At 30.9% G+C, this 25,696-nt stretch overlaps 1 protein-coding gene across 1 annotated transcript in view; it reads right to left on the bottom strand.

The window, feature by feature from the left end:
• Positions 1–405: 405 nt before the first annotated feature.
• LOC130447621 (insulin receptor substrate 1) overlaps positions 406–25,696 on the bottom strand; it is a 47,710-nt gene continuing 22,419 nt past the window's right edge. The window contains exons 4-9 of the mRNA XM_056784541.1: positions 22,646–22,791; positions 14,670–15,206; positions 14,393–14,602; positions 5,634–5,868; positions 4,527–5,569; positions 406–2,024 (exon numbers count right to left, since the gene is read on the bottom strand). Of these exons, the coding sequence (XP_056640519.1) occupies positions 1,552–2,024; positions 4,527–5,569; positions 5,634–5,868; positions 14,393–14,602; positions 14,670–15,206; positions 22,646–22,791 (2,644 nt within the window). The 3' untranslated portion in view covers positions 406–1,551. The remainder of the gene's footprint in view (positions 2,025–4,526; positions 5,570–5,633; positions 5,869–14,392; positions 14,603–14,669; positions 15,207–22,645; positions 22,792–25,696) is intronic.

The raw sequence follows: 25,696 nt of genomic DNA, 5'->3' as shown, positions 1-25,696 counted from the left end.
TTTTCGTAAAAAACAAAGTAGACAAGTATGAAAACCACCAAAAGGCAAATGACAGATTCGAAAAGTGCCAGAATAAAATGATCAGATTCGGCAAATTCAAATGAAGCTTCAATAAATTGATTAAAATAATAAAAATGTCATAATGGAATTGTCATATCGAGTAAAATGGAACCAGTAGATTCAATTAGTGCCAAAATAAAACCAGTAGATTCAATTAGTGCCAAAATAAAATCAGTAGATTCAATTAGTGCCAAAATAAAACCACCAAACGAGATATAAATCAAAGTACGATCATTAGAATTGAACTTTTCGTAAAAAACAAAGTAGACAAGTAGGAAAACCACCAAAAGTCAAATGACAGATTCGAAAAGTGCCAAAATAAAATGATCAGATTCGGCAAATTCAAATGAAGCTTCAATAAATTGATTAAAATAATAAAAATGTCATAATGGAATTGTCATATCGAGTAAAATGGAACCAGTAGATTCAATTAGTGCCAAAATAAAACCAGTAGATTCAATTAGTGCCAAAATAAAACCAGTAGATTCAATTAGTGCCAAAATAAAACCAGTAGATTCAATTAGTGCCAAAATAAAACCAGTAGATTCAATTAGTGCCAAAATAAAACCAGTAGATTCAATTAGTGCCAAAATAAAACCAGTAGATTCAATTAGTGCCAAAATAAAACCACCAAACGAGATATAAATCAAAGTACGATCATTAGAATTGAACTTTTCGTAAAAAACAAAGTAGACAAGTAGGAAAACCACCAAAAGTCAAATGACAGATTCGAAAAGTGCCAAAATAAAATGATCAGATTCGGCAAATTCAAATGAAGCTTCAATAAATTGATTAAAATAATAAAAATGTCATAATGCAATTGTCATATCGAGTAAAATGGAACCAGTAGATTCAATTAGTGCCAAAATAAAATCAGTAGATTCAATTAGTGCCAAAATAAAACCACCAAACGAGATATAAATCAAAGTACGATCATTAGAATTGAACTTTTCGTAAAAAACAAAGTAGACAAGTAGGAAAACCACCAAAAGTCAAATGACAGATTCGAAAAGTGCCAAAATAAAATGATCAGATTCGGCAAATTCAAATGAAGCTTCAATAAATTGATTAAAATAATAAAAATGTCATAATGCAATTGTCATATCGAGTAAAATGGAACCAGTAGATTCAATTAGTGCCAAAATAAAATCAGTAGATTCAATTAGTGCCAAAATAAAACCACCAAACGAGATATAAATCAAAGTACGATCATTAGAATTGAACTTTTCATAAAAAACAAAGTAGACAAGTAGGAAAACCACCAAAAGTCAAATGACAGATTCGAAAAGTGCCAAAATAAAATATATCAGATTCGGCAAATCCAAATGAGGTAAAAATATACAGTGCGTATCGTTAGTTTCTGCCTTACGCGTGTTGTAAAGTCGTCGACGGTGTAAAATACCTCCGGAGATAAAGTTTTTTATCAAATACCCGAATTTGCATTGCGCCTTCGACACGTCCGATCTTCTATTGAACACAAAATCGATCGATTTAATGCTTAACTTTAGCGTTGCCGGCGGCACTACCTAAACTTTGGTTATTCTGTTTTAAACCTTCACTTTTGACGAAATCGATTTCGGCGTAAACAAAAGTCGATTGTTCGGCGCTACCTTCGGCCCTGTTTTCTTCTTCTTCTTCTTCGTCTCCTTCTTCTTGTTTAACTAAATCTAAACTGGCGTAAACGAGTCGATTGTTTTGCGTCGATTCTTCTTTAACGTCTTTTATCGTATCGGAATTCACGGATTCCGGTCGCGAATTCACCAAAGTCGACGACGACGACCATTGCTCGCTGGTGGTCGAACTGGGTCGCGACGTCACCGTACGCGAATTGTCTAAAGATACCGAAGAGGGACGCGGTTTGTCCGTAACTAGGCGCGATTCCTTCGATTCGCCGTTCACCGAATTCGGACGGGAAATTTTCGTCGTCGATGATGATACTCCCAATTCCATGTAGTCCGAGGTATCTTAAATAGAAATAAATCACGTTTTAAATGCTATTCTCAACACGACGTTCTTATTTTTACGTTGTAAAAATTAGTTTTGCGCATTTTTCTCAGTGTAGAAACGATTCCTTGTTGACCCGATCAATTTTTTTTTGAATTCAAGTTTGGCAACGCCGCAATATTTCGCAGTTCGACAAAATCGCATAATTATACCAGGGCAAATGAAAAATTAATATCAAGAAATTAATTTTATTTTTTACAGTGTAGAAAATCGTGCGATTATTACGAATTTGATGTTTTATTCATCTAAAACGAATATAATTGAAATTTGGCAACAATTTAATTCATTATAATTATATAGATAGAATTGAGATTATTTTTTTTTCAGTGTAGATAACAAACCGTTGAACGCTTCATTATTTTCCGTTTAATATGAAGAAAAAAACGTTTGGCAACGTTGTAATTTATTATATAACAATTGGAATGTAGTTTACGGATGTTGGATAAAAATTTTGTAACGAAAGATTCGATTGAAATTAACGATAAAACATTTTTTTCAGTGTAGGGGAAATTTATTGTTTAAATTTAAATTGTAATTCAAAACTATGACAAATATTAAAGTTGGCAACGTTGTAATAACTATAATGAAATCAAAAGTGAAATACGGGTGTTGAACAAAAAATTATTTTGTAATTGAAAATTGTTTTTAAAAATATTATCATAAGAAATTGCGAAAAAATATAATTTTGGCAACGCTGTAATTTAGGATACGAGTCTAATTTAGTATATTGGCGTCAAAGGGAAAGTTATATGGATAACAATCGATTTAATTATAAAAAATGGAAAATCATAATTTTTTTTTCAGTGTAGAAAATAATTTGTCAAAACTTTCATTAAATTTTCTCATAAAAACCAGTTGATATTAGTAATTGTTCAATTCAATTTGACAATATTGCAATTTGTAATAATATACAGGTGTCAACGAAAAAGTAATAACAAAGCGATTATAGAAAAATTAAATATCAATTTTTTTTAAATTATGTGAAATTCGGCAACGCTGTAATTTAGTATACAAGTCAAATTTAGTATACGGGTGGCAAAAAGAAAGTTATATGCATAAAAATTGATCAAATTTTGAAATTAAAAAAAAAATTGAACACAAAAAATTCAAAACTTGATTTTTTTCAGTGTAGAAAAGAAATTCGTCAAAACTTTCATTAATTTTTAACAAAAAAGTCATTTGATTTGAATAATTGTTCAATTTAAAAAAAATGGAATTTGGAAATGTTGCAATTTGTGATAATATACAGGTGTCAACGAAAAAGTAATAACAAAGCGATTATAGAAAAATTAAATATCAATTTTTTTTAAATTATGTGAAATTCGGCAACGCTGTAATTTAGTATACAAGTCAAATTTAGTATACGGGTGGCAAAAAGAAAGTTATATGCATAAAAATTGATCAAATTTTGAAATTTAAAAAAAAACTTGAACACAAAAAATTCAAAACTTGATTTTTTTCAGTGTAGAAAAGAAATTCGTCAAAACTTTCATTAATTTTTAACAAAAAAGTCATTTGATTTGAATAATTGTTCAATTTAAAAAAAAATGGAATTTGGAAATGTTGCAATTTGTGATAATATACAGGTGTCAACGAAAAAGTAATAACAAAGCGATTATAGAAAAATTAAATATCAATTTTTTTTAAATTATGTGAAATTCGGCAACGCTGTAAATTAGTATACAAGTCAAATTTAGTATACGGGTGGCAAAAAGAAAGTTATATGTATAAAAATTGATCAAATTTTGAAATTTAAAAAAAAAACTTGAACATAAAAAATTCAAAACTTGATTTTTTTCAGTGTAGAAAAGAAATTCGTCAAAACTTTCATTAATTTTTAACAAAAAAGTCATTTGATTTGAATAATTGTTCAATTTAAAAAAAAATGGAATTTGGAAATATTGCAATTTGTGATAATATACAGGTGTCAACGAAAAAGTAATAACAAAGCGATTATAGAAAAATTAAATATCAATTTTTTTTAATTATGTGAAATTCGGCAACGCTGTAAATTAGTATACAAGTCAAATTTAGTATACGGGTGGCAAAAAGAAAGTTATATGTATAAAAATTGATCAAATTTTGAAATTTAAAAAAAACTTGAACACAAAAAATTCAAAACTTGATTTTTTTCAGTGTAGAAAAAAAAATTCGTCAAAACTTTCATTAATTTTTCATATAAAAGCCATTTGATTCACAAAAATTGGAATTTAGCAATATTGTAATTCATTATAATCCGAAATAATATACAGGGGTCGAAGAAAAATGAGTAAGCCGATAATAATTATAAAAATCAAAAATCGTTTTATAAAAATTGAGTAAAATGATTGAAATTCGTTTTAGTTTATATGTATATGTATAAAAAAAAAGAATTCCAGATAGTATACCGGGCGTAAACAAAAATATGCGATTCTAAGGTTTCCGATGCCATTTAAAATGATCATTTCTTAAAATTTACTCACCGCTAGTTGTTCTAGAGACTTCGTTAACCGGCGACGAAGCTAGATCTTCCTTGATAGGTTGGAAACACATGGATTGACTCTCCTTGATACCAATCATAGAAAGGTGTCCTATCAAAGGGCTAGTATCCAAACTATCCCTTCTATCCGAATGATCTCTAACCCTACCGGCGACCGGTTGCATTACGGCGTAATCCCCCGAGGAACGTTCCTTCCTCGCGTTCCTATCGAGCTTATCCTTCGGATCCATCGAGTTGCTCATCACCAATCTATCGCATACCGGCGAAAAATTAACGTAATCCGTATTTTCTTTATTCTTTTCGTTTCGGTTAATTTCGTAATCCATGACGGCGTAATCTTCGGACGGCGTCGGTTTGCTGGTCGATTTGTACATGTTCAATATGGAGGCGGTTATTTTCGAAGAGGGCGTTTCCGGTTTGTTCGCCTTCAAAGGCGAACTCGGACTATTGAGACTCAACGGAAATATGGTACTGGAACTGCTCGGCGTCGTTACGCTCGAACTCGAACTATCTTTGGAATCCTTTCGAGCTCTTGTGCGAGGCAAACTCGAATATAGCGACGAAGGCGACCAAGACGACAGCGGTAAATGCATCTTGGGCGGGGTGCCGGTGGATGATTTCCTACCCAAAAACGACATCGAGGAATTCTTCGAGGATTGAACGGCGGTCGGTAGGATGGAAATCGGTTGGGAAGTTTGATTTTTCGTGGGTTTCTTCTTCGGCACCACCGACATGTTTAAATAATCGTCGTTGTGTCCCGACGATTGACAACCGTCCAAACTGCCTTGGCGTTGATGTTTCTTTCCCATCGACATTTCGACGTAACCTTCGGGGGTGGTTCGAGGGTTGTCCTGGGGGGAGAACGACATCGGAAGGTAATCGTTGTTGCGTGGCGAGGAAGCGTTGGACAATTGAGAAGAAAACGAAGATCCGCGTTCCGATCTACGCGAATTGTTCGCGCCGCTCGACATGTCGAAGTAATCGGAATTGGACGTCGGTGACGTGGCGGAATTTATTCGATTCCTTCTGAAAAAAATAATTAAATTTTGGTAATCGTCGGAAAGTGTTTTTATTTTTTTTAAATGTATACCTAGCGTCCATGACGACGTAGTTGTTGTTCGATGGTAACTTGTATTGTCTGCTGATGTCGACGAAAGAATTATACTCCTGTTCGGGTCTTAACGATGGGGAGCTGCCGCTCATATCCATATAAGCCGAACCGGACATGTCCACGTACGGAGATACATCGCGATGTTTCGGCGCTATCTCCACACCGAGTTTCATTTCGACGTAACCATTATTGGCAGTTGTATTGGGTTTAGGACCTGATAATAAATATCGAATATAATTTTTTTCCATTTAAGATGTTTTCGAAAGATATTTAAAATGTTTTCATCGAAAAAAATTGTTGTTTCGTAAATAGGAACTTAAATAGAGTTAATTTGACGTGATTATTACCAAAAACCATAGATATATACATCACATTTCGATACGATAGTACTATTTGTCAATAAAACTGTCATTTGTCAAATTTCGTCACATATGTTTATATAAATAAGAAGTACAATTACCATAGATCTAATATTTTTATGTATTTCTATGGATTTACCCCATTTAGCATAGAAAAATTAATAAAAACTGTCATTTGTCACATATATTAATGAAAACAATATTTGATATCACCACAGATTCAATATTTTTATGTATTTCTATGGTATAACTCTATTTAGGAGAGAAATATCAACAAAACTGTCATTTGTCAAAGTTTTTTCGCTTCTGTATTAGAAAATAATATTTATTAGCATCATAGATCTAATATTTTTATGTATTTCTATGGATTTACTCCATTTGGAATGGAAAAATTAATAAAAACTGTCATTTGTCACATATATTAATGAAAACAATATTTGATATCACCACAGATTCAATATTTTTATGTATTTCTATGGTATAACTCTATTTAGGATGGAAATATCAACAAAACTGTCATTTGTCAAAGTTTTTTCGCTTCTTTAATAGAAAATAATATTTATTTGCATCATAGATCCAATATTTTTATGTATTTCTATGGATATATTCCATTTAGCATAGAAAAATTAATAAAAACTGTCATTTGTCACATATATTAATGAAAACAATATTTGATATCACCACAGATTCAATATTTTTATGTATTTCTATGGTATAACTCTATTTAGGATAGAAATATCAACAAAACTGTCATTTGTCAAAGTTTTTTCGCTTCTGTATTAGAAAATAATATTTATTAGCTTCATAGATCTAATATTTTTATCTATTTCTATGGATATACTCCATTTGGAATGGAAAAATTAATAAAAACTGTCATTTGTCACATATATTAATGAAAACAATAATTGATATCACCACAGATTCAATATTTTTATGTATTTCTATGGTATAACTCTATTTAGGATGGAAATATCAACAAAACTGTCATTTGTCAAAGTTTTTTCGCTTCTGTATTAGAAAATAATATTTATTAGCATCATAGATCTAATATTTTTATGTATTTCTATGGATATACTCCATTTGGAATGGAAAAATTAATAAAAACTGTCATTTGTCACATATATTAATGAAAACAATATTTGATATCACCACAGATTCAATATTTTTATGTATTTCTATGGTATAACTCTATTTAGGATAGAAATATCAACAAAACTGTCATTTGTCAAAGTTTTTTCGCTTCTGTATTAGAAAATAATATTTATTAGCTTCATAGATCTAATATTTTTATGTATTTCTATGGATATACTCCATTTGGAATGGAAAAATTAATAAAAACTGTCATTTGTCACATATATTAATGAAAACAATATTTGATATCACCACAGATTCAATATTTTTATGTATTTCTATGGTATAACTCTATTTAGGATAGAAATATCAACAAAACTGTCATTTGTCAAAGTTTTTTCGCTTCTGTATTAGAAAATAATATTTATTAGCTTCATAGATCTAATATTTTTATGTATTTCTATGGATATACTCCATTTGGAATGGAAAAATTAATAAAAACTGTCATTTGTCACATATATTAATGAAAACAATATTTGATATCACCACAGATTCAATATTTTTATGTATTTCTATGGTATAACTCTATTTAGGATAGAAATATCAACAAAACTGTCATTTGTCAAAGTTTTTTCGCTTCTGTATTAGAAAATAATATTTATTAGCATCATAGATCTAATATTTTTATGTATTTCTATGGATATACTCCATTTGGAATGAAAAAATTAATAAAAACTGTCATTTGTCACATATATTAATGAAAACAATATTTGATATCACCACAGATTCAATATTTTTAAGTATTTCTATGGTATAACTCTGTTTAGGATGGAAATATCAACAAAACTGTCATTTGTCAAAGTTTTTTCGCTTCTGTATTAGAAAATAATATTTATTAGCATCATAGATCTAATATTTTTATGTATTTCTATGGATTTACTCCATTTGGAATGGAAAAATTAATAAAAACTGTCATTTGTCACATATATTAATGAAAACAATAATTGATATCACCACAGATTCAATATTTTTATGTATTTCTATGGTATAACTCTATTTAGGATAGAAATATCAACAAAACTGTCATTTGTCAAAGTTTTTTCGCTTCTGTATTAGAAAATAATATTTATTAGCATCATAGATCTAATATTTTTATGTATTTCTATGGATATACTCCATTTGGAATGAAAAAATTAATAAAAACTGTCATTTGTCACATATATTAATGAAAACAATATTTGATATCACCACAGATTCAATATTTTTATGTATTTCTATGGTATAACTCTATTTAGGATAGAAATATCAACAAAACTGTCATTTGTCAAAGTTTTTTCGCTTCTGTATTAGAAAATAATATTTATTAGCATCATAGATCTAATATTTTTATGTATTTCTATGGATATACTCCATTTGGAATGAAAAAATTAATAAAAACTGTCATTTGTCACATATATTAATGAAAACAATATTTGATATCACCACAGATTCAATATTTTTAAGTATTTCTATGGTATAACTCTGTTTAGGATGGAAATATCAACAAAACTGTCATTTATCAAAGTTTTTTCGCTTCTGTATTAGAAAATAATATTTATTAGCATCATAGATCTAATATTTTTATGTATTTCTATGGATATACTCCATTTGGAATGAAAAAATTAATAAAAACTGTCATTTGTCACATATATTAATGAAAACAATATTTGATATCACCACAGATTCAATATTTTTAAGTATTTCTATGGTATAACTCTGTTTAGGATGGAAATATCAACAAAACTGTCATTTGTCAAAGTTTTTTCGCTTCTGTATTAGAAAATAATATTTATTAGCATCATAGATCTAATATTTTTATGTATTTCTATGGATTTACTCCATTTGGAATGGAAAAATTAATAAAAACTGTCATTTGTCACATATATTAATGAAAACAATAATTGATATCACCACAGATTCAATATTTTTATGTATTTCTATGGTATAACTCTATTTAGGATAGAAATATCAACAAAACTGTCATTTGTCAAAGTTTTTTCGCTTCTGTATTAGAAAATAATATTTATTAGCATCATAGATCTAATATTTTTATGTATTTCTATGGATATACTCCATTTGGAATGAAAAAATTAATAAAAACTGTCATTTGTCACATATATTAATGAAAACAATATTTGATATCACCACAGATTCAATATTTTTATGTATTTCTATGGTATAACTCTATTTAGGATAGAAATATCAACAAAACTGTCATTTGTCAAAGTTTTTTCGCTTCTGTATTAGAAAATAATATTTATTAGCATCATAGATCTAATATTTTTATGTATTTCTATGGATATACTCCATTTGGAATGAAAAAATTAATAAAAACTGTCATTTGTCACATATATTAATGAAAACAATATTTGATATCACCACAGATTCAATATTTTTAAGTATTTCTATGGTATAACTCTGTTTAGGATGGAAATATCAACAAAACTGTCATTTATCAAAGTTTTTTCGCTTCTGTATTAGAAAATAATATTTATTATCATCATAGATCTAATATTTTTATGTATTTCTATGGATATACTCCATTTGGAATGAAAAAATTAATAAAAACTGTCATTTGTCACATATATTAATGAAAACAATATTTGATATCACCACAGATTCAATATTTTTAAGTATTTCTATGGTATAACTCTGTTTAGGATGGAAATATCAACAAAACTGTCATTTGTCAAAGTTTTTTCGCTTCTGTATTAGAAAATAATATTTATTAGCATCATAGATCTAATATTTTTATGTATTTCTATGGATTTACTCCATTTGGAATGGAAAAATTAATAAAAACTGTCATTTGTCACATATATTAATGAAAACAATATTTGATATCACCACAGATTCAATATTTTTATGTATTTCTATGGTATAACTCTATTTAGGATAGAAATATCAACAAAACTGTCATTTGTCAAAGTTTTTTCGCTTCTGTATTAGAAAATAATATTTATTAGCATCATAGATCTAATATTTTTATGTATTTCTATGGATATACTCCATTTGGAATGAAAAAATTAATAAAAACTGTCATTTGTCACATATATTAATGAAAACAATATTTGATATCACCACAGATTCAATATTTTTATGTATTTCTATGGTATAACTCTATTTAGGATAGAAATATCAACAAAACTGTCATTTGTCAAAGTTTTTTCGCTTCTGTATTAGAAAATAATATTTATTAGCATCATAGATCTAATATTTTTATGTATTTCTATGGATATACTCCATTTGGAATGAAAAAATTAATAAAAACTGTCATTTGTCACATATATTAATGAAAACAATATTTGATATCACCACAGATTCAATATTTTTAAGTATTTCTATGGTATAACTCTGTTTAGGATGGAAATATCAACAAAACTGTCATTTATCAAAGTTTTTTCGCTTCTGTATTAGAAAATAATATTTATTAGCATCATAGATCTAATATTTTTATGTATTTCTATGGATATACTCCATTTGGAATGAAAAAATTAATAAAAACTGTCATTTGTCACATATATTAATGAAAACAATATTTGATATCACCACAGATTCAATATTTTTAAGTATTTCTATGGTATAACTCTGTTTAGGATGGAAATATCAACAAAACTGTCATTTGTCAAAGTTTTTTCGCTTCTGTATTAGAAAATAATATTTATTAGCATCATAGATCTAATATTTTTATGTATTTCTATGGATTTACTCCATTTGGAATGGAAAAATTAATAAAAACTGTCATTTGTCACATATATTAATGAAAACAATATTTGATATCACCACAGATTCAATATTTTTATGTATTTCTATGGTATAACTCTATTTAGGATAGAAATATCAACAAAACTGTCATTTGTCAAAGTTTTTTCGCTTCTGTATTAGAAAATAATATTTATTAGCATCATAGATCTAATATTTTTATGTATTTCTATGGATATACTCCATTTGGAATGAAAAAATTAATAAAAACTGTCATTTGTCACATATATTAATGAAAACAATATTTGATATCACCACAGATTCAATATTTTTATGTATTTCTATGGTATAACTCTATTTAGGATAGAAATATCAACAAAACTGTCATTTGTCAAAGTTTTTTCGCTTCTGTATTAGAAAATAATATTTATTAGCATCATAGATCTAATATTTTTATGTATTTCTATGGATATACTCCATTTGGAATGAAAAAATTAATAAAAACTGTCATTTGTCACATATATTAATGAAAACAATATTTGATATCACCACAGATTCAATATTTTTATGTATTTCTATGGTATAACTCTATTTAGGATGGAAATATCAACAAAACTGTCATTTATCAAAGTTTTTTCGCTTCTTTAATAGAAAATAATATTTATTAGCATCATAGATCTAATATTTTTATGTATTTCTATGGATATACTCCATTTGGAATGAAAAAATTAATAAAAACTGTCATTTGTCACATATATTAATGAAAACAATATTTGATATCACCACAGATTCAATATTTTTAAGTATTTCTATGGTATAACTCTGTTTAGGATGGAAATATCAACAAAACTGTTATTTGTCAAAGTTTTTTCGCTTCTGTATTAGAAAATAATATTTATTAGCATCATAGATCTAATATTTTTATGTATTTCTATGGATTTACTCCATTTGGAATGGAAAAATTAATAAAAACTGTCATTTGTCACATATATTAATGAAAACAATAATTGATATCACCACAGATTCAATATTTTTATGTATTTCTATGGTATAACTCTATTTAGGATAGAAATATCAACAAAACTGTCATTTGTCAAAGTTTTTTCGCTTCTGTATTAGAAAATAATATTTATTAGCATCATAGATCTAATATTTTTATGTATTTCTATGGATATACTCCATTTGGAATGAAAAAATTAATAAAAACTGTCATTTGTCACATATATTAATGAAAACAATATTTGATATCACCACAGATTCAATATTTTTAAGTATTTCTATGGTATAACTCTGTTTAGGATGGAAATATCAACAAAACTGTCATTTGTCAAAGTTTTTTCGCTTCTTTAATAGAAAATAATATTTATTTGCATTATAGATCCAATATTTTTATGTATTTCTATGGATATACTCCATTTGGAATGAAAAAATTAATAAAAACTGTCATTTGTCACATATATTAATGAAAACAATATTTGATATCACCACAGATTCAATATTTTTATGTATTTCTATGGTATAACTCTATTTAGGATGGAAATATCAACAAAACTGTCATTTGTCAAAGTTTTTTCGCTTCTGTATTAGAAAATAATATTTATTAGCATCATAGATCTAATATTTTTATGTATTTCTATGGATTTACTCCATTTGGAATGGAAAAATTAATAAAAACTGTCATTTGTCACATATATTAATGAAAACAATATTTGATATCACCACAGATTCAATATTTTTATGTATTTCTATGGTATAACTCTATTTAGGATGGAAATATCAACAAAACTGTCATTTATCAAAGTTTTTTCGCTTCTTTAATAGAAAATAATATTTATTTGCATCATAGATCCAATATTTTTATGTATTTCTATGGATATACTCCATTTGGAATGAAAAAATTAATAAAAACTGTCATTTGTCACATATATTAATGAAAACAATATTTGATATCACCACAGATTCAATATTTTTATGTATTTCTATGGTATAACTCTATTTAGGATGGAAATATCAACAAAACTGTCATTTATCAAAGTTTTTTCGCTTCTTTAATAGAAAATAATATTTATTTGCATCATAGATCCAATATTTTTATGTATTTCTATGGATATACTCCATTTGGAATGAAAAAATTAATAAAAACTGTCATTTGTCACATATATTAATGAAAACAATATTTGATATCACCACAGATTCAATATTTTTATGTATTTCTATGGTATAACTCTATTTAGGATGGAAATATCAACAAAACTGTCATTTATCAAAGTTTTTTCGCTTCTTTAATAGAAAATAATATTTATTTGCATCATAGATCCAATATTTTTATGTATTTCTATGGATATACTCCATTTGGAATGAAAAAATTAATAAAAACTGTCATTTGTCACATATATTAATGAAAACAATATTTGATATCACCACAGATTCAATATTTTTATGTATTTCTATGGTATAACTCTATTTAGGATGGAAATATCAACAAAACTGTCATTTATCAAAGTTTTTTCGCTTCTTTAATAGAAAATAATATTTATTTGCATCATAGATCCAATATTTTTATGTATTTCTATGGATATATTCCATTTAGCATAGAAAAATTAATAAAAACTGTCATTTGTCACATATATTTATGAAAACAATATTTGATATCACCACAGATTCAATATTTTTAAGTATTTCTATGGTAGTACTCTATGTAGGATAAAATAATCATTAAAACTGTCATTTGTCAAGAGTTTTCGATTCTGTATAAGAAAACAGTATTTATTAGAACCATAGATCTAATATTTTTAATTAATTCTATGGAAATGCTCATGTAGAATAAAAAAAACTGATAAAACTGTCATATGTCATATATACTTATGAAAATAATATTTGACATCGCATTAGATCTAACAGTTGTATGTATTTCTATGGAAATATAGGGAATAGAACAATTAATAGAACTGTCACTTGTCAAAACAATATTAATTAGCATGATAAATCGAATTCATGTTTGTCTATATGCTGGTGGTAGTCAACAATAGAAAATATTCAATATATTTTGAACGTATATAAAAAAAACATTGAAAATGACATAAATTATTTTTTTATTAAAAACAAACAATAAAATATCATTTAGACATTAAATTTTCAGCTCGAATTGACTGTAAACACGTTAACAAAACTCATGATGTCATATAGTTTTACGAAATCCGTTTTTCCATCAAAATAATTTTCATCTCGAATTTAGTATTGAAATTAAAAATTTCATTTAAAAAATCGTACAGTCTGAAATAATGAAAAAACTGAGATCATATTTTAGAAAAATATTCTCAATGTTTTAATCTGTGAGCAAAAAAATCAACAATAGACCAGAACTACGAAAAAATCAAATTTTTTTAGTGGGAAATGATAAAACTAAATTACTGTAATGATACTACGTTGCCATGTTTAATTTAATTACTCAAGTTATTGGAAAATATAAAATTTAAATCTAGTTCGAACTCCCTAAAAGCAACGGGAGAAATTTCAATAAAAAATAGAAAAATTTTCAAATTTATAATAAAAATAATGGATATTTACCTGCGTAAGCGTTATTGGCACCTTTGGAGAAATCCAGCTCCATCAAATCGTCCATTCGATCACTGGAACTGTGAGAACTGTGACTCCTCGTGTTACTCAAAAGCGGAGCGCTGGTGGATTTCAAACTCGGATGATGATGGGAATGCAAAATCCTGCTCGGCCATTTTTTAGCATTAGAACCCATACTGAACGCTCGAACTCTAGCGCTATCTGTCGACACAACACAAAATAACAAATAAAAATTTCAAATTTCCATCCACCGGTATATAAATCGCACCTGATAAATCCACATGTTTTTTAGTTTTGGAAGTTTCGGGTTTCGATCCGAAGGAATAAGCCCTGGCCGGTCTGGCGTCGTCTTCGTCGCAGATCAGATACGAGCAGACCTTCTCCAAGGGATAATCGGAGAAACGGATATCGGTGGACGGCGTGCCGGAAACTATGCTACTCACACTTGTAGCTGGGGAGTTTATATCGTTACGACACGCCATATCGACGTATCCGTTATTGGTGGAATATCGCGACGTTTCGGGGCAATCTTCTTCGGCTATGGCTTCTTCCGGTGTTAGAGTATTGTTGTTGTATCTTCCGGTATCTGAACATTCCACGCACAACAATTCCGTCGTTTCGTCCGATATGCTGTACGTGGATCCGGTCGAATCCGTCGAGCATCCTATACTTGGAGGACTCACCGAACTAGCCACGGGGGGACTGCGGGATAGGTAGGAGCGATACGGCGCTAGGTACGGTTTCCAGTGGGGCAAATGGGTACCTTCGCTCGTTCTAGATGGCATGCTGTCACATCTTTCGCGACCTATACGAATTAAACCGAAAAAAATAAAAATGGTTAATCGTTTTGGATATTACTTGATGTTAAATCAGCTGATTTCCATCCTTATATAGTGTAAACGAAAATACTATAAAAATTTCTTGAGGTTATGTTCCGAACTAACTTATATTATGACGAAAACCGTAATTAGATCGAAACTTGCAAGATTATTGTATATTATAAAGGCAAAAACGATCAATTGAGACCTAAAATAAATATCCTTTCTCAAAAATAACACCAACAATACACTTAGCAGAGAAAAACACACTTATAAGCTAACACCTAAGACTGAAAATGATTTAGAAGGCACAGAACATAATATGAATGACAGATGATGACACGGAACGCATAACTAAAAACGGATCAAAGATAACATAGAATACAATTAAATGTCTGTTGTGGACAAATAACGTATTTTGGTATTCAAAATGGATCATATATAGCACGGGGCATAAGATTTATGACAGATAATGAGTCACTGACTGCATAAAATATAATATAAATGATGATATGATACAGAATGCATAATGGCACTCCGCATGGATCATAGACAACACAAATCACGAGATGAACGACACAGAATACATAATGGATGTCAAAATGGATCATAGACAACACAAATCACGAGAAGAGTACCACAGAATACATAATGGCACTCAAGATGGATCATAGACAACACAAATCGCGATATTAATGACTAATTATGACATAGAATGCATAATGGCACTTAGAATAGATCATAGACAACACAAATCATAATATGAATGACACAGAATACATAATGGCGTTCAAGATTGATCATAGACAACACAAATCACGATATGAATGACAGATTATGATACAGAACGCATAATAACGTTCAAGAAGGATCATAGATAGCACAGAAAACGATAAGAATGTTTCTTGGTACTTAAAATGGAACATAGATATCACAGAGCATGATATGTATGACAGATAATGAATCATGATTAACATAAAACACAATATGAATGAATGGAGATAGTACAGAACACATAATAGCACTATAAATTGACCATGGATAACACAAAACACAATGTAATGACAGATGATGGCACAGAATACATAATAGCACTCATAGAGACTCTCAGTACTTGAAAATTTGTAGAATTTATATATCCGTGTGTCGTCATCAAGTAGTTTCTGCGAAATTGACTGTTTAATTTAAATTATACCGGTATAACAGACCGTTTTTACTGGATCGCATTTCTGAAACCTGCTTCTGCACTCCAACTTCAATAATATCACGCAAGATACATTGTAAATAGCATAGAACACAATATTAGTGACACAGAGCACATAATATACAAGATTATTGACATAGAGCATATGTTAGTTGACAAATGACAATTGAAACACAAGATGGAAGTCGCGAGTGACAAATGACGCACATAAGAGTTGTTCCCCGCAAACATTTGTTCGTTTTGTATAATTCCGATTAGTTCGTATCGGCTTTTTGTTGTTTTGTGTATATTGCAATGATTTTCATGAAATTGTCTACCTGTCACTCGTTGGTCCTATTCAGGGACCACAGAGAGATGTAAAAGTTGATTCCACAAATATGTTACTTTTTAGATGTACCTCGTATATTGAAACGTCAGACTTTAGTTGACAGATTCGTAAATATTTAGACAGTTGTCAAATTAATATAGATCGACTGTAAAATTATTGACAAAATATTTTTGGTTTTCTTTCAACATAACCTCAATGTTCCATATTTCCAGAAGGTTCGATTAATTTCAAATTTTAGCAAAACGCACAAATTTTTATTGCGTTGATATTTTTTTTGAAATTCGTGGTGAAAAAAATTGATAAATTGTTGATTAAAAATTTTTTTTGTTGAATATACACCCTGTAGATTATTATTCCAAGTCGGCGCCAAAGACGCGAATGTAAGTAAACAGATAAGAGTTTAAAGAATGTTTCTCGATACTATTTAATCAGTTTTACTATTTTTACGTAAACAGATAACGAACACAATCACTTTTCTGATGTGTCATGTCACGAGTAGATTTCCATCGTAAACAGTAACAATAAATAAAGTTTCAAATATCAACAAAAGATGGCGACACAATCATAAATCACATTTATTCAAATATTATGTGGTATTGTGCGAAGCGTGGCAACGGCGCTATCGCATTCCGGATATATGACGTAGATGTCTGTCATTCTTTATACTGGTGAGACCCTACCAAAACCGGTTGGCAATGGTCTTCCTGTTTATTGTAAACATCTAATTAGTTACTAATTATATCGTTGTTGTTTAATAAATCTGTTTACTTTATATTTCGGTCGATTCACCAATTTAATACGGAATTTTTTGTGTGTCGAGTTCGATTAGAAACTAGATCGATGCCACGAGAAGAAAGAATTTATTAAATGTTTTATATTTACAGGTGTATATCGAATGAAAAAAATTGTTAATAATAAAAGAAAAAAATATTATTTCGTATAATTTTACATATATTAAGAGAATTTATAGGGAATGTGTATAATTACGTTCTATACAGTATGATAAGAATTATATGTCATTATATAACAATAAAAATAATGTGAATTTCAAGGTCTTGTTAACACCTATGTACAGGGTACGACGCGAAACTTATTATATTATTATACGGGTGGTATACGTTTAGTAATTAGTGGGATTTTTTTCACAACAAATTGATTATTACGATATTAAAGTTGAATTAACAAAATTTTTCGAACAATTTATACGAGATGATCAGAAATTAGTATCGAATTCAATCACCACGAAAATTTTGTAGTTTTTTTCCAAATAACAACCATTTATTTATCAACAATGATCTTTTACTCCAAATACATGCATCTGGATAATGTTTTATGCAATTTAAATTCCCTTGAACGTCATAGATTCGTCCGAATCTTCTAGATCAAGGATCGACGTTTCTAGAAGTTTCTGGAGAATGCTGCGTGCTTTTTTGGAAGGTTCTAAGTCTTTCCAATTGTTCAAGGACGAAATTCGACACTTCTAGAAGTTTTTGGTGCTATTTTAGCATGTTTTAGGTCTATCCAATTGTTCCAGGGCGAAATTCGACGCTTCTAGAAGTTTCTGGAGAATGTTTTTGCTATTTTCGAAGGTTCTAAGTCTTTCCAATTCTTCCAGGACGAAATTCGACGCTTCTAGAAGTTTCTGGTGCTATTTTAGCATGTTTTAGGTCTTTCCAATTGTTCCAGGGCGAAATTCGACGCTTCTAGATGATTCTGGAGAATGTTTTTGCTATTTTCGAAGGTTCCAAGTCTTTCCAATTCTTCCAGGACGAAATTCGACGCTTCTAGAAGTTTCTGGTGCTATTTTAGCATGTTTTAGGTCTTTCCAATTGTTCCAGGGCGAAATTCGACGCTTCTAGATGATTCTGGAGAATGTTTTTGCTATTTTCGAAGGTTCTAAGTCTTTCCAATTCTTCCAGGACGAAATTCGACGCTTCTAGAAGTTTCTGGTGCTATTTTAGCATGTTTTAGGTCTTTCCAATTGTTCCAGGGCGAAATTCGACGCTTCTAGATGATTCTGGAGAATGTTTTTGCTATTTTCGAAGGTTCCAAGTCTTTCCAATTCTTCCAGGACGAAATTCTACGCTTCTAGAAAATTCTGGAGAATGTTTTTGCTATTTTCGAAGGTTCCAAGTCTTTCCAATTCTCCCAGGACGAAATTCTACGCTTCTAGAAAATTCTGGAGAATGTTTTTGCTATTTTCGAAGGTTCCAAGTCTTTCCAATTCTTCCAGGACGAAATTCGACGCTCCTAGAAAATTCTGGAGAATGTTTTTGCTATTTTCGAAGGTTCCAAGTCTTTCCAATTCTCCCAGGACGAAATTCTACGCTTCTAGAAAATTCTGGAGAATGTTTTTGCTATTTTCGAAGGTTCCAAGTCTTTCCAATTCTTCCAGGACGAAATTCGACGCTCCTAGAAAATTCTGGAGAATGTTTTTGCTATTTTCGAAGGTTCCAAGTCTTTCCAATTCTCCCAGGACGAAATTCTACGCTTCTAGAAAATTCTGGAGAATGTTTTTGCTATTTTCGAAGGTTCCAAGTCTTTCCAATTCTCCCAGGACGAAATTCTACGCTTCTAGAAAATTCTGGAGAATGTTTTTGCTATTTTCGAAGGTTCCAAGTCTTTCCAATTCTCCCAGGACGAAATTCTACGCTTCTAGAAAATTCTGGAGAATGTTTTTGCTATTTTCGAAGGTTCCAAGTCTTTCCAATTCTCCCAGGACGAAATTCTACGCTTCTAGAAAATTCTGGAGAATGTTTTTGCTATTTTCGAAGGTTCCAAGTCTTTCCAATTCTCCCAGGACGAAATTCTACGCTTCTAGAAAATTCTGGAGAATGTTTTTGCTATTTTCGAAGGTTTCAAGTCTTTCCAATTCTCCCAGGACGAAATTCTACGCTTCTAGAAAATTCTGGAGAATGTTTTTGCTATTTTCGAAGGTTCCAAGTCTTTCCAATTCTCCCAGGACGAAATTCTACGCTTCTAGAAAATTCTGGAGAATGTTTTTGCTATTTTCGAAGGTTCCAAGTCTTTCCAATTCTCCCAGGACGAAATTCTACGCTTCTAGAAAATTCTGGAGAATGTTTTTGCTATTTTCGAAGGTTCCAAGTCTTTCCAATTCTTCCAGGACGAAATTCGACGCTCCTAGAAAATTCTGGAGAATGTTTTTGCTATTTTCGAAGGTTCCAAGTCTTTCCAATTCTCCCAGGACGAAATTCTACGCTTCTAGAAAATTCTGGAGAATGTTTTTGCTATTTTCGAAGGTTCCAAGTCTTTCCAATTCTCCCAGGACGAAATTCTACGCTTCTAGAAAATTCTGGAGAATGTTTTTGCTATTTTCGAAGGTTTCAAGTCTTTCCAATTCTCCCAGGACGAAATTCTACGCTTCTAGAAAATTCTGGAGAATGTTTTTGCTATTTTCGAAGGTTCCAAGTCTTTCCAATTCTTCCAGGACGAAATTCGACGCTCCTAGAAAATTCTGGAGAATGTTTTTGCTATTTTCGAAGGTTCCAAGTCTTTCCAATTCTCCCAGGACGAAATTCTACGCTTCTAGAAAATTCTGGAGAATGTTTTTGCTATTTTCGAAGGTTCCAAGTCTTTCCAATTCTCCCAGGACGAAATTCTACGCTTCTAGAAAATTCTGGAGAATGTTTTTGCTATTTTCGAAGGTTCCAAGTCTTTCCAATTCTCCCAGGACGAAATTCTACGCTTCTAGAAAATTCTGGAGAATGTTTTTGCTATTTTCGAAGGTTCCAAGTCTTTCCAATTCTCCCAGGACGAAATTCTACGCTTCTAGAAAATTCTGGAGAATGTTTTTGCTATTTTCGAAGGTTCCAAGTCTTTCCAATTCTCCCAGGACGAAATTCGACGCTTCTAGAAGTTTCTGGTGCTATTTTAGCATGTTTTAGGTCTTTCCAATTGTTCCAGGGCGAAATTCGACGCTTCTAGATGATTCTGGAGAATGTTTTTGCTATTTTCGAAGGTTCCAAGTCTTTCCAATTCTTCCAGGACGAAATTCTACGCTTCTAGAAAATTCTGGAGAATGTTTTTGCTATTTTCGAAGGTTCCAAGTCTTTCCAATTCTCCCAGGACGAAATTCTACGCTTCTAGAAAATTCTGGAGAATGTTTTTGCTATTTTCGAAGGTTCCAAGTCTTTCCAATTCTTCCAGGACGAAATTCGACGCTCCTAGAAAATTCTGGAGAATGTTTTTGCTATTTTCGAAGGTTCCAAGTCTTTCCAATTCTCCCAGGACGAAATTCTACGCTTCTAAAAAATTCTGGAGAATGTTTTTGCTATTTTCGAAGGTTCCAAGTCTTTCCAATTCTCCCAGGACGAAATTCTACGCTTCTAGAAAATTCTGGAGAATGTTTTTGCTATTTTCGAAGGTTCCAAGTCTTTCCAATTCTCCCAGGACGAAATTCTACGCTTCTAGAAAATTCTGGAGAATGTTTTTGCTATTTTCGAAGGTTCCAAGTCTTTCCAATTCTCCCAGGACGAAATTCTACGCTTCTAGAAAATTCTGGAGAATGTTTTTGCTATTTTCGAAGGTTTCAAGTCTTTCCAATTCTCCCAGGACGAAATTCTACGCTTCTAGAAAATTCTGGAGAATGTTTTTGCTATTTTCGAAGGTTCCAAGTCTTTCCAAGTCTCCCAGGACGAAATTCTACGCTTCTAGAAAATTCTGGAGAATGTTTTTGCTATTTTCGAAGGTTCCAAGTCTTTCCAATTCTCCCAGGACGAAATTCTACGCTTCTAGAAAATTCTGGAGAATGTTTTTGCTATTTTCGAAGGTTCCAAGTCTTTCCAATTCTCCCAGGACGAAATTCTACGCTTCTAGAAAATTCTGGAGAATGTTTTTGCTATTTTCGAAGGTTCCAAGTCTTTCCAATTCTTCCAGGACGAAATTCGACGCTCCTAGAAAATTCTGGAGAATGTTTTTGCTATTTTCGAAGGTTCCAAGTCTTTCCAATTCTTCCAGGACGAAATTCGACGCTCCTAGAAAATTCTGGAGAATGTTTTTGCTATTTTCGAAGGTTCCAAGTCTTTCCAATTCTCCCAGGACGAAATTCTACGCTTCTAGAAAATTCTGGAGAATGTTTTTGCTATTTTCGAAGGTTCCAAGTCTTTCCAATTCTCCCAGGACGAAATTCTACGCTTCTAGAAAATTCTGGAGAATGTTTTTGCTATTTTCGAAGGTTCCAAGTCTTTCCAATTCTCCCAGGACGAAATTCTACGCTTCTAGAAAATTCTGGAGAATGTTTTTGCTATTTTCGAAGGTTCCAAGTCTTTCCAATTCTTCCAGGACGAAATTCGACGCTCCTAGAAAATTCTGGAGAATGTTTTTGCTATTTTCGAAGGTTCCAAGTCTTTCCAATTCTCCCAGGACGAAATTCTACGCTTCTAGAAAATTCTGGAGAATGTTTTTGCTATTTTCGAAGGTTCCAATTCTTTCCAATTCTTCCAGGACGAAATTCCACGCTTCTAGAAGTTTCTGGTGCTATTTTAGCATGTTTTAGGTCTTTCCAATTCTTCTAGAAGAAATACCGACGTTTCTAAAAGTTCCTATAGAATTTTTGATCGTTCTTCAGGTAGTCTATGTAGATTATTACCTTATTAATATTATAAAACAGTATTGGAATCGCTTAATGCTGATCAAAAGCTCGCTTGGTTTTATTAGAAATTCATTAGGACGTTTGGATATTTTCACAGATGGAATTTTTCGAGTTTCCAACAAAACAAAAACATTTTTTTCGATCCCTAAAGCCGCGGTCACGTCAATATTGACATAAACATTGTTGGTGCGCCTGAATACTGAAATATTGTATTTTTTCCGACGCATTTTTGAACAAAATCCGAGTAGTTTAATTAAAAATTTTCAAAAAATCGAATACTTACTGTGAGCTGTGATAATCGGTGTTGTAGTCGCCTTGGTTATAGACGACGTTGTAACCGGCTGGGCATTAGCAGCGGGTTTCGAAGATTCCGTAGCCGAAGACGATCTAACGCGCATTTCCAACAATCTCCTGTTTTGTCCCATATTACTGAACAAAAAAAATCCGTCAAAATTCGCGAATAATCAATACATCAACCATCATATCGACCAGATTTAGTCACGATTGACAATTAAAATTTTCAAATTTATTTGTTAAAAAAAATCATTTTCGTAACACGAATAAAACAGTTTGAATCATACGATTTATTATTACAACACACGTATCTGTATTTTCAAAAATAAAAAAAAAATCAAGAAAAATTTAATAAATACGAGAAACACTCTGTATATTTTGAAATGCCGCTAAACTGAATTAATAAACTCCAATTATAACCTATAAATTAATAATAAGACAGCTGTCAAATTAATACACGCCTATTTTGAAGGTTACGACTAACCGGAAATCATGCGAATTTGATGCTAGCAGCGCCGTCTATATGTCAGCGAACGTACTTTTGATAAATACGATCGAAACAAATCTAGACACTGGATTTTCGACAGAAAATTCAATTGAATTTGATCAAAATTGTTATTTGATTGATTTTCATCGAACAAAGTCCGAATAAACCGACAAAAATTGCTATAACCTATAAATTAATAGTAAGACAGCTGTCAAATCTATACACGACTATTTTGAAGGTTACGACTAACCGGAAATCGTACGAATTTGATGCTAGCAGCGCCGTCTATATGTCAGCGAACGTACTTTTGATATATACGATCGAAACAACTCTAGACGTTGGATTTTTGACAGTAAATTCAATTGAACTTGATCAAAATTGTTATTTGATTGATTTTCATCGAACAAAGTCCGAATAAACCGACAAAAACTGCTATAACCTATAAATTAATAGTAAGACAGCTGTCAAATCTATACACGACTATTTTGAAGGTTACGACTAACCGGAAATCGTACAAATTTGATGCTAGCAGCGTCGTCTATATGTCAGCGAACGTACTTTTGATATATACGATCGAAACAACTCTAGACGTTGGATTTTTGACAGTAAATTCAATTGAACTTGATCAAAATTGTTATTTGATTGATTTTCATCGAGTAAAGTCCGAATAAACCGACAAAAACTGCTATAACCTATAAATTAATAGTAAGACAGCTGTCAAATCTATACACGACTATTTTGAAGGTTACGACTAACTGGAAATCGTACGAATTTGATGCTAGCAGCGCCGTCTATATGTCAGCGAACGTACTTTTGATATATACGATCAAAACAAATCTAGACACTGGATTTTCGACAGAAAATTCAATTGAACTTGATCAAAATTGTTATTTGATTGATTTTCATCGAACAAAGTCCGAATAAACCGACAAAAATTGCTATAACCTATAAATTAATAGTAAGACAGCTGTCAAATCTATACACGACTATTTTGAAGGTTATGACTAACCGGAAATCGTACGAATTTGATGCTAGCAGCGCCGTCTATATGTCAGCGAACGTACTTTTGATATATACGATCGAAACAAATCTAGACACTGGATTTTCGACAGAAAATTCAATTGAACTTGATCAAAATTGTTATTTGATTGATTTTCATCGAACAAAGTCCGAATAAACCGACAAAAATTGCTATAACCTATAAATTAATAGTAAGACAGCTGTCAAATCTATACACGACTATTTTGAAGGTTATGACTAACCGGAAATCGTACAAATTTGATGCTAGCAGCGCCGTCTATATGTCAGCGAACGTACTTTTGATATATACGATCGAAACAACTCTAGACGTTGGATTTTCGACAGAAAATTCAATTGAACTTGATCAAAATTGTTATTTGATTGATTTTCATCGAACAAAGTCCGAATAAACCGACAAAAATTGCTATAACCTATAAATTAATAGTAAGACAGCTGTCAAATCTATACACGACTATTTTGAAGGTTATGACTAACCGGAAATCGTACAAATTTGATGCTAGCAGCGCCGTCTATATGTCAGCGAACGTACTTTTGATAAATACGATCGAAACAAATCTAGACACTGGATTTTCGACAGAAAATTCAATTGAACTTGATCAAAATTGTTATTTGATTGATTTTCATCGAACAAAGTCCGAATAAACCGACAAAAATTGCTATAACCTATAAATTAATAGTAAGACAGCTGTCAAATCTATACACGACTATTTTGAAGGTTACGACTAACCGGAAATCATGCGAATTTGATGCTAGTAGCGCCGTCTATATGTCAGCGAACGTACTTTTGATAAATACGATCGAAACAAATCTAGACACTGGATTTTCGACAGAAAATTCAATTGAACTTGATCAAAATTGTTATTTGATTGATTTTCATCGAACAAAGTCCGAATAAACCGACAAAAATTGCTATAACCTATAAATTAATAGTAAGACAGCTGTCAAATCTATACACGACTATTTTGAAGGTTACGACTAACCGGAAATCATGCGAATTTGATGCTAGTAGCGCCGTCTATATGTCAGCGAACGTACTTTTGATAAATACGATCGAAACAAATCTAGACACTGGATTTTCGACAGAAAATTCAATTGAACTTGATCAAAATTGTTATTTGATTGATTTTCATCGAGGAAAGTCCGAATAAACCGACAAAAATTGCTATAACCTATAAATTAATAGTAAGACAGCTGTCAAATCTATACACGACTATTTTGAAGGTTACGACTAACCGGAAATCATGCGAATTTGATGCTAGCAGCGCCGTCTATATGTCAGCGAACGTACTTTTGATAAATACGATCGAAACAAATCTAGACACTGGATTTTCGACAGAAAATTCAATTGAATTTGATCAAAATTGTTATTTGATTGATTTTCATCGAGGAAAGTCCGAATAAACCGACAAAAATTGCTATAACCTATAAATTAATAGTAAGACAGCTGTCAAATCTATACACGACTATTTTGAAGGTTACGACTAACCGGAAATCATGCGAATTTGATGCTAG

This window comes from Diorhabda sublineata, chromosome 8 (assembly GCF_026230105.1).
Source record: "Diorhabda sublineata isolate icDioSubl1.1 chromosome 8, icDioSubl1.1, whole genome shotgun sequence".
In the NCBI taxonomy this organism is placed as follows: domain Eukaryota; kingdom Metazoa; phylum Arthropoda; class Insecta; order Coleoptera; family Chrysomelidae; genus Diorhabda; species Diorhabda sublineata.
This window is presented reverse-complemented; position numbering and strand designations above follow the sequence as displayed.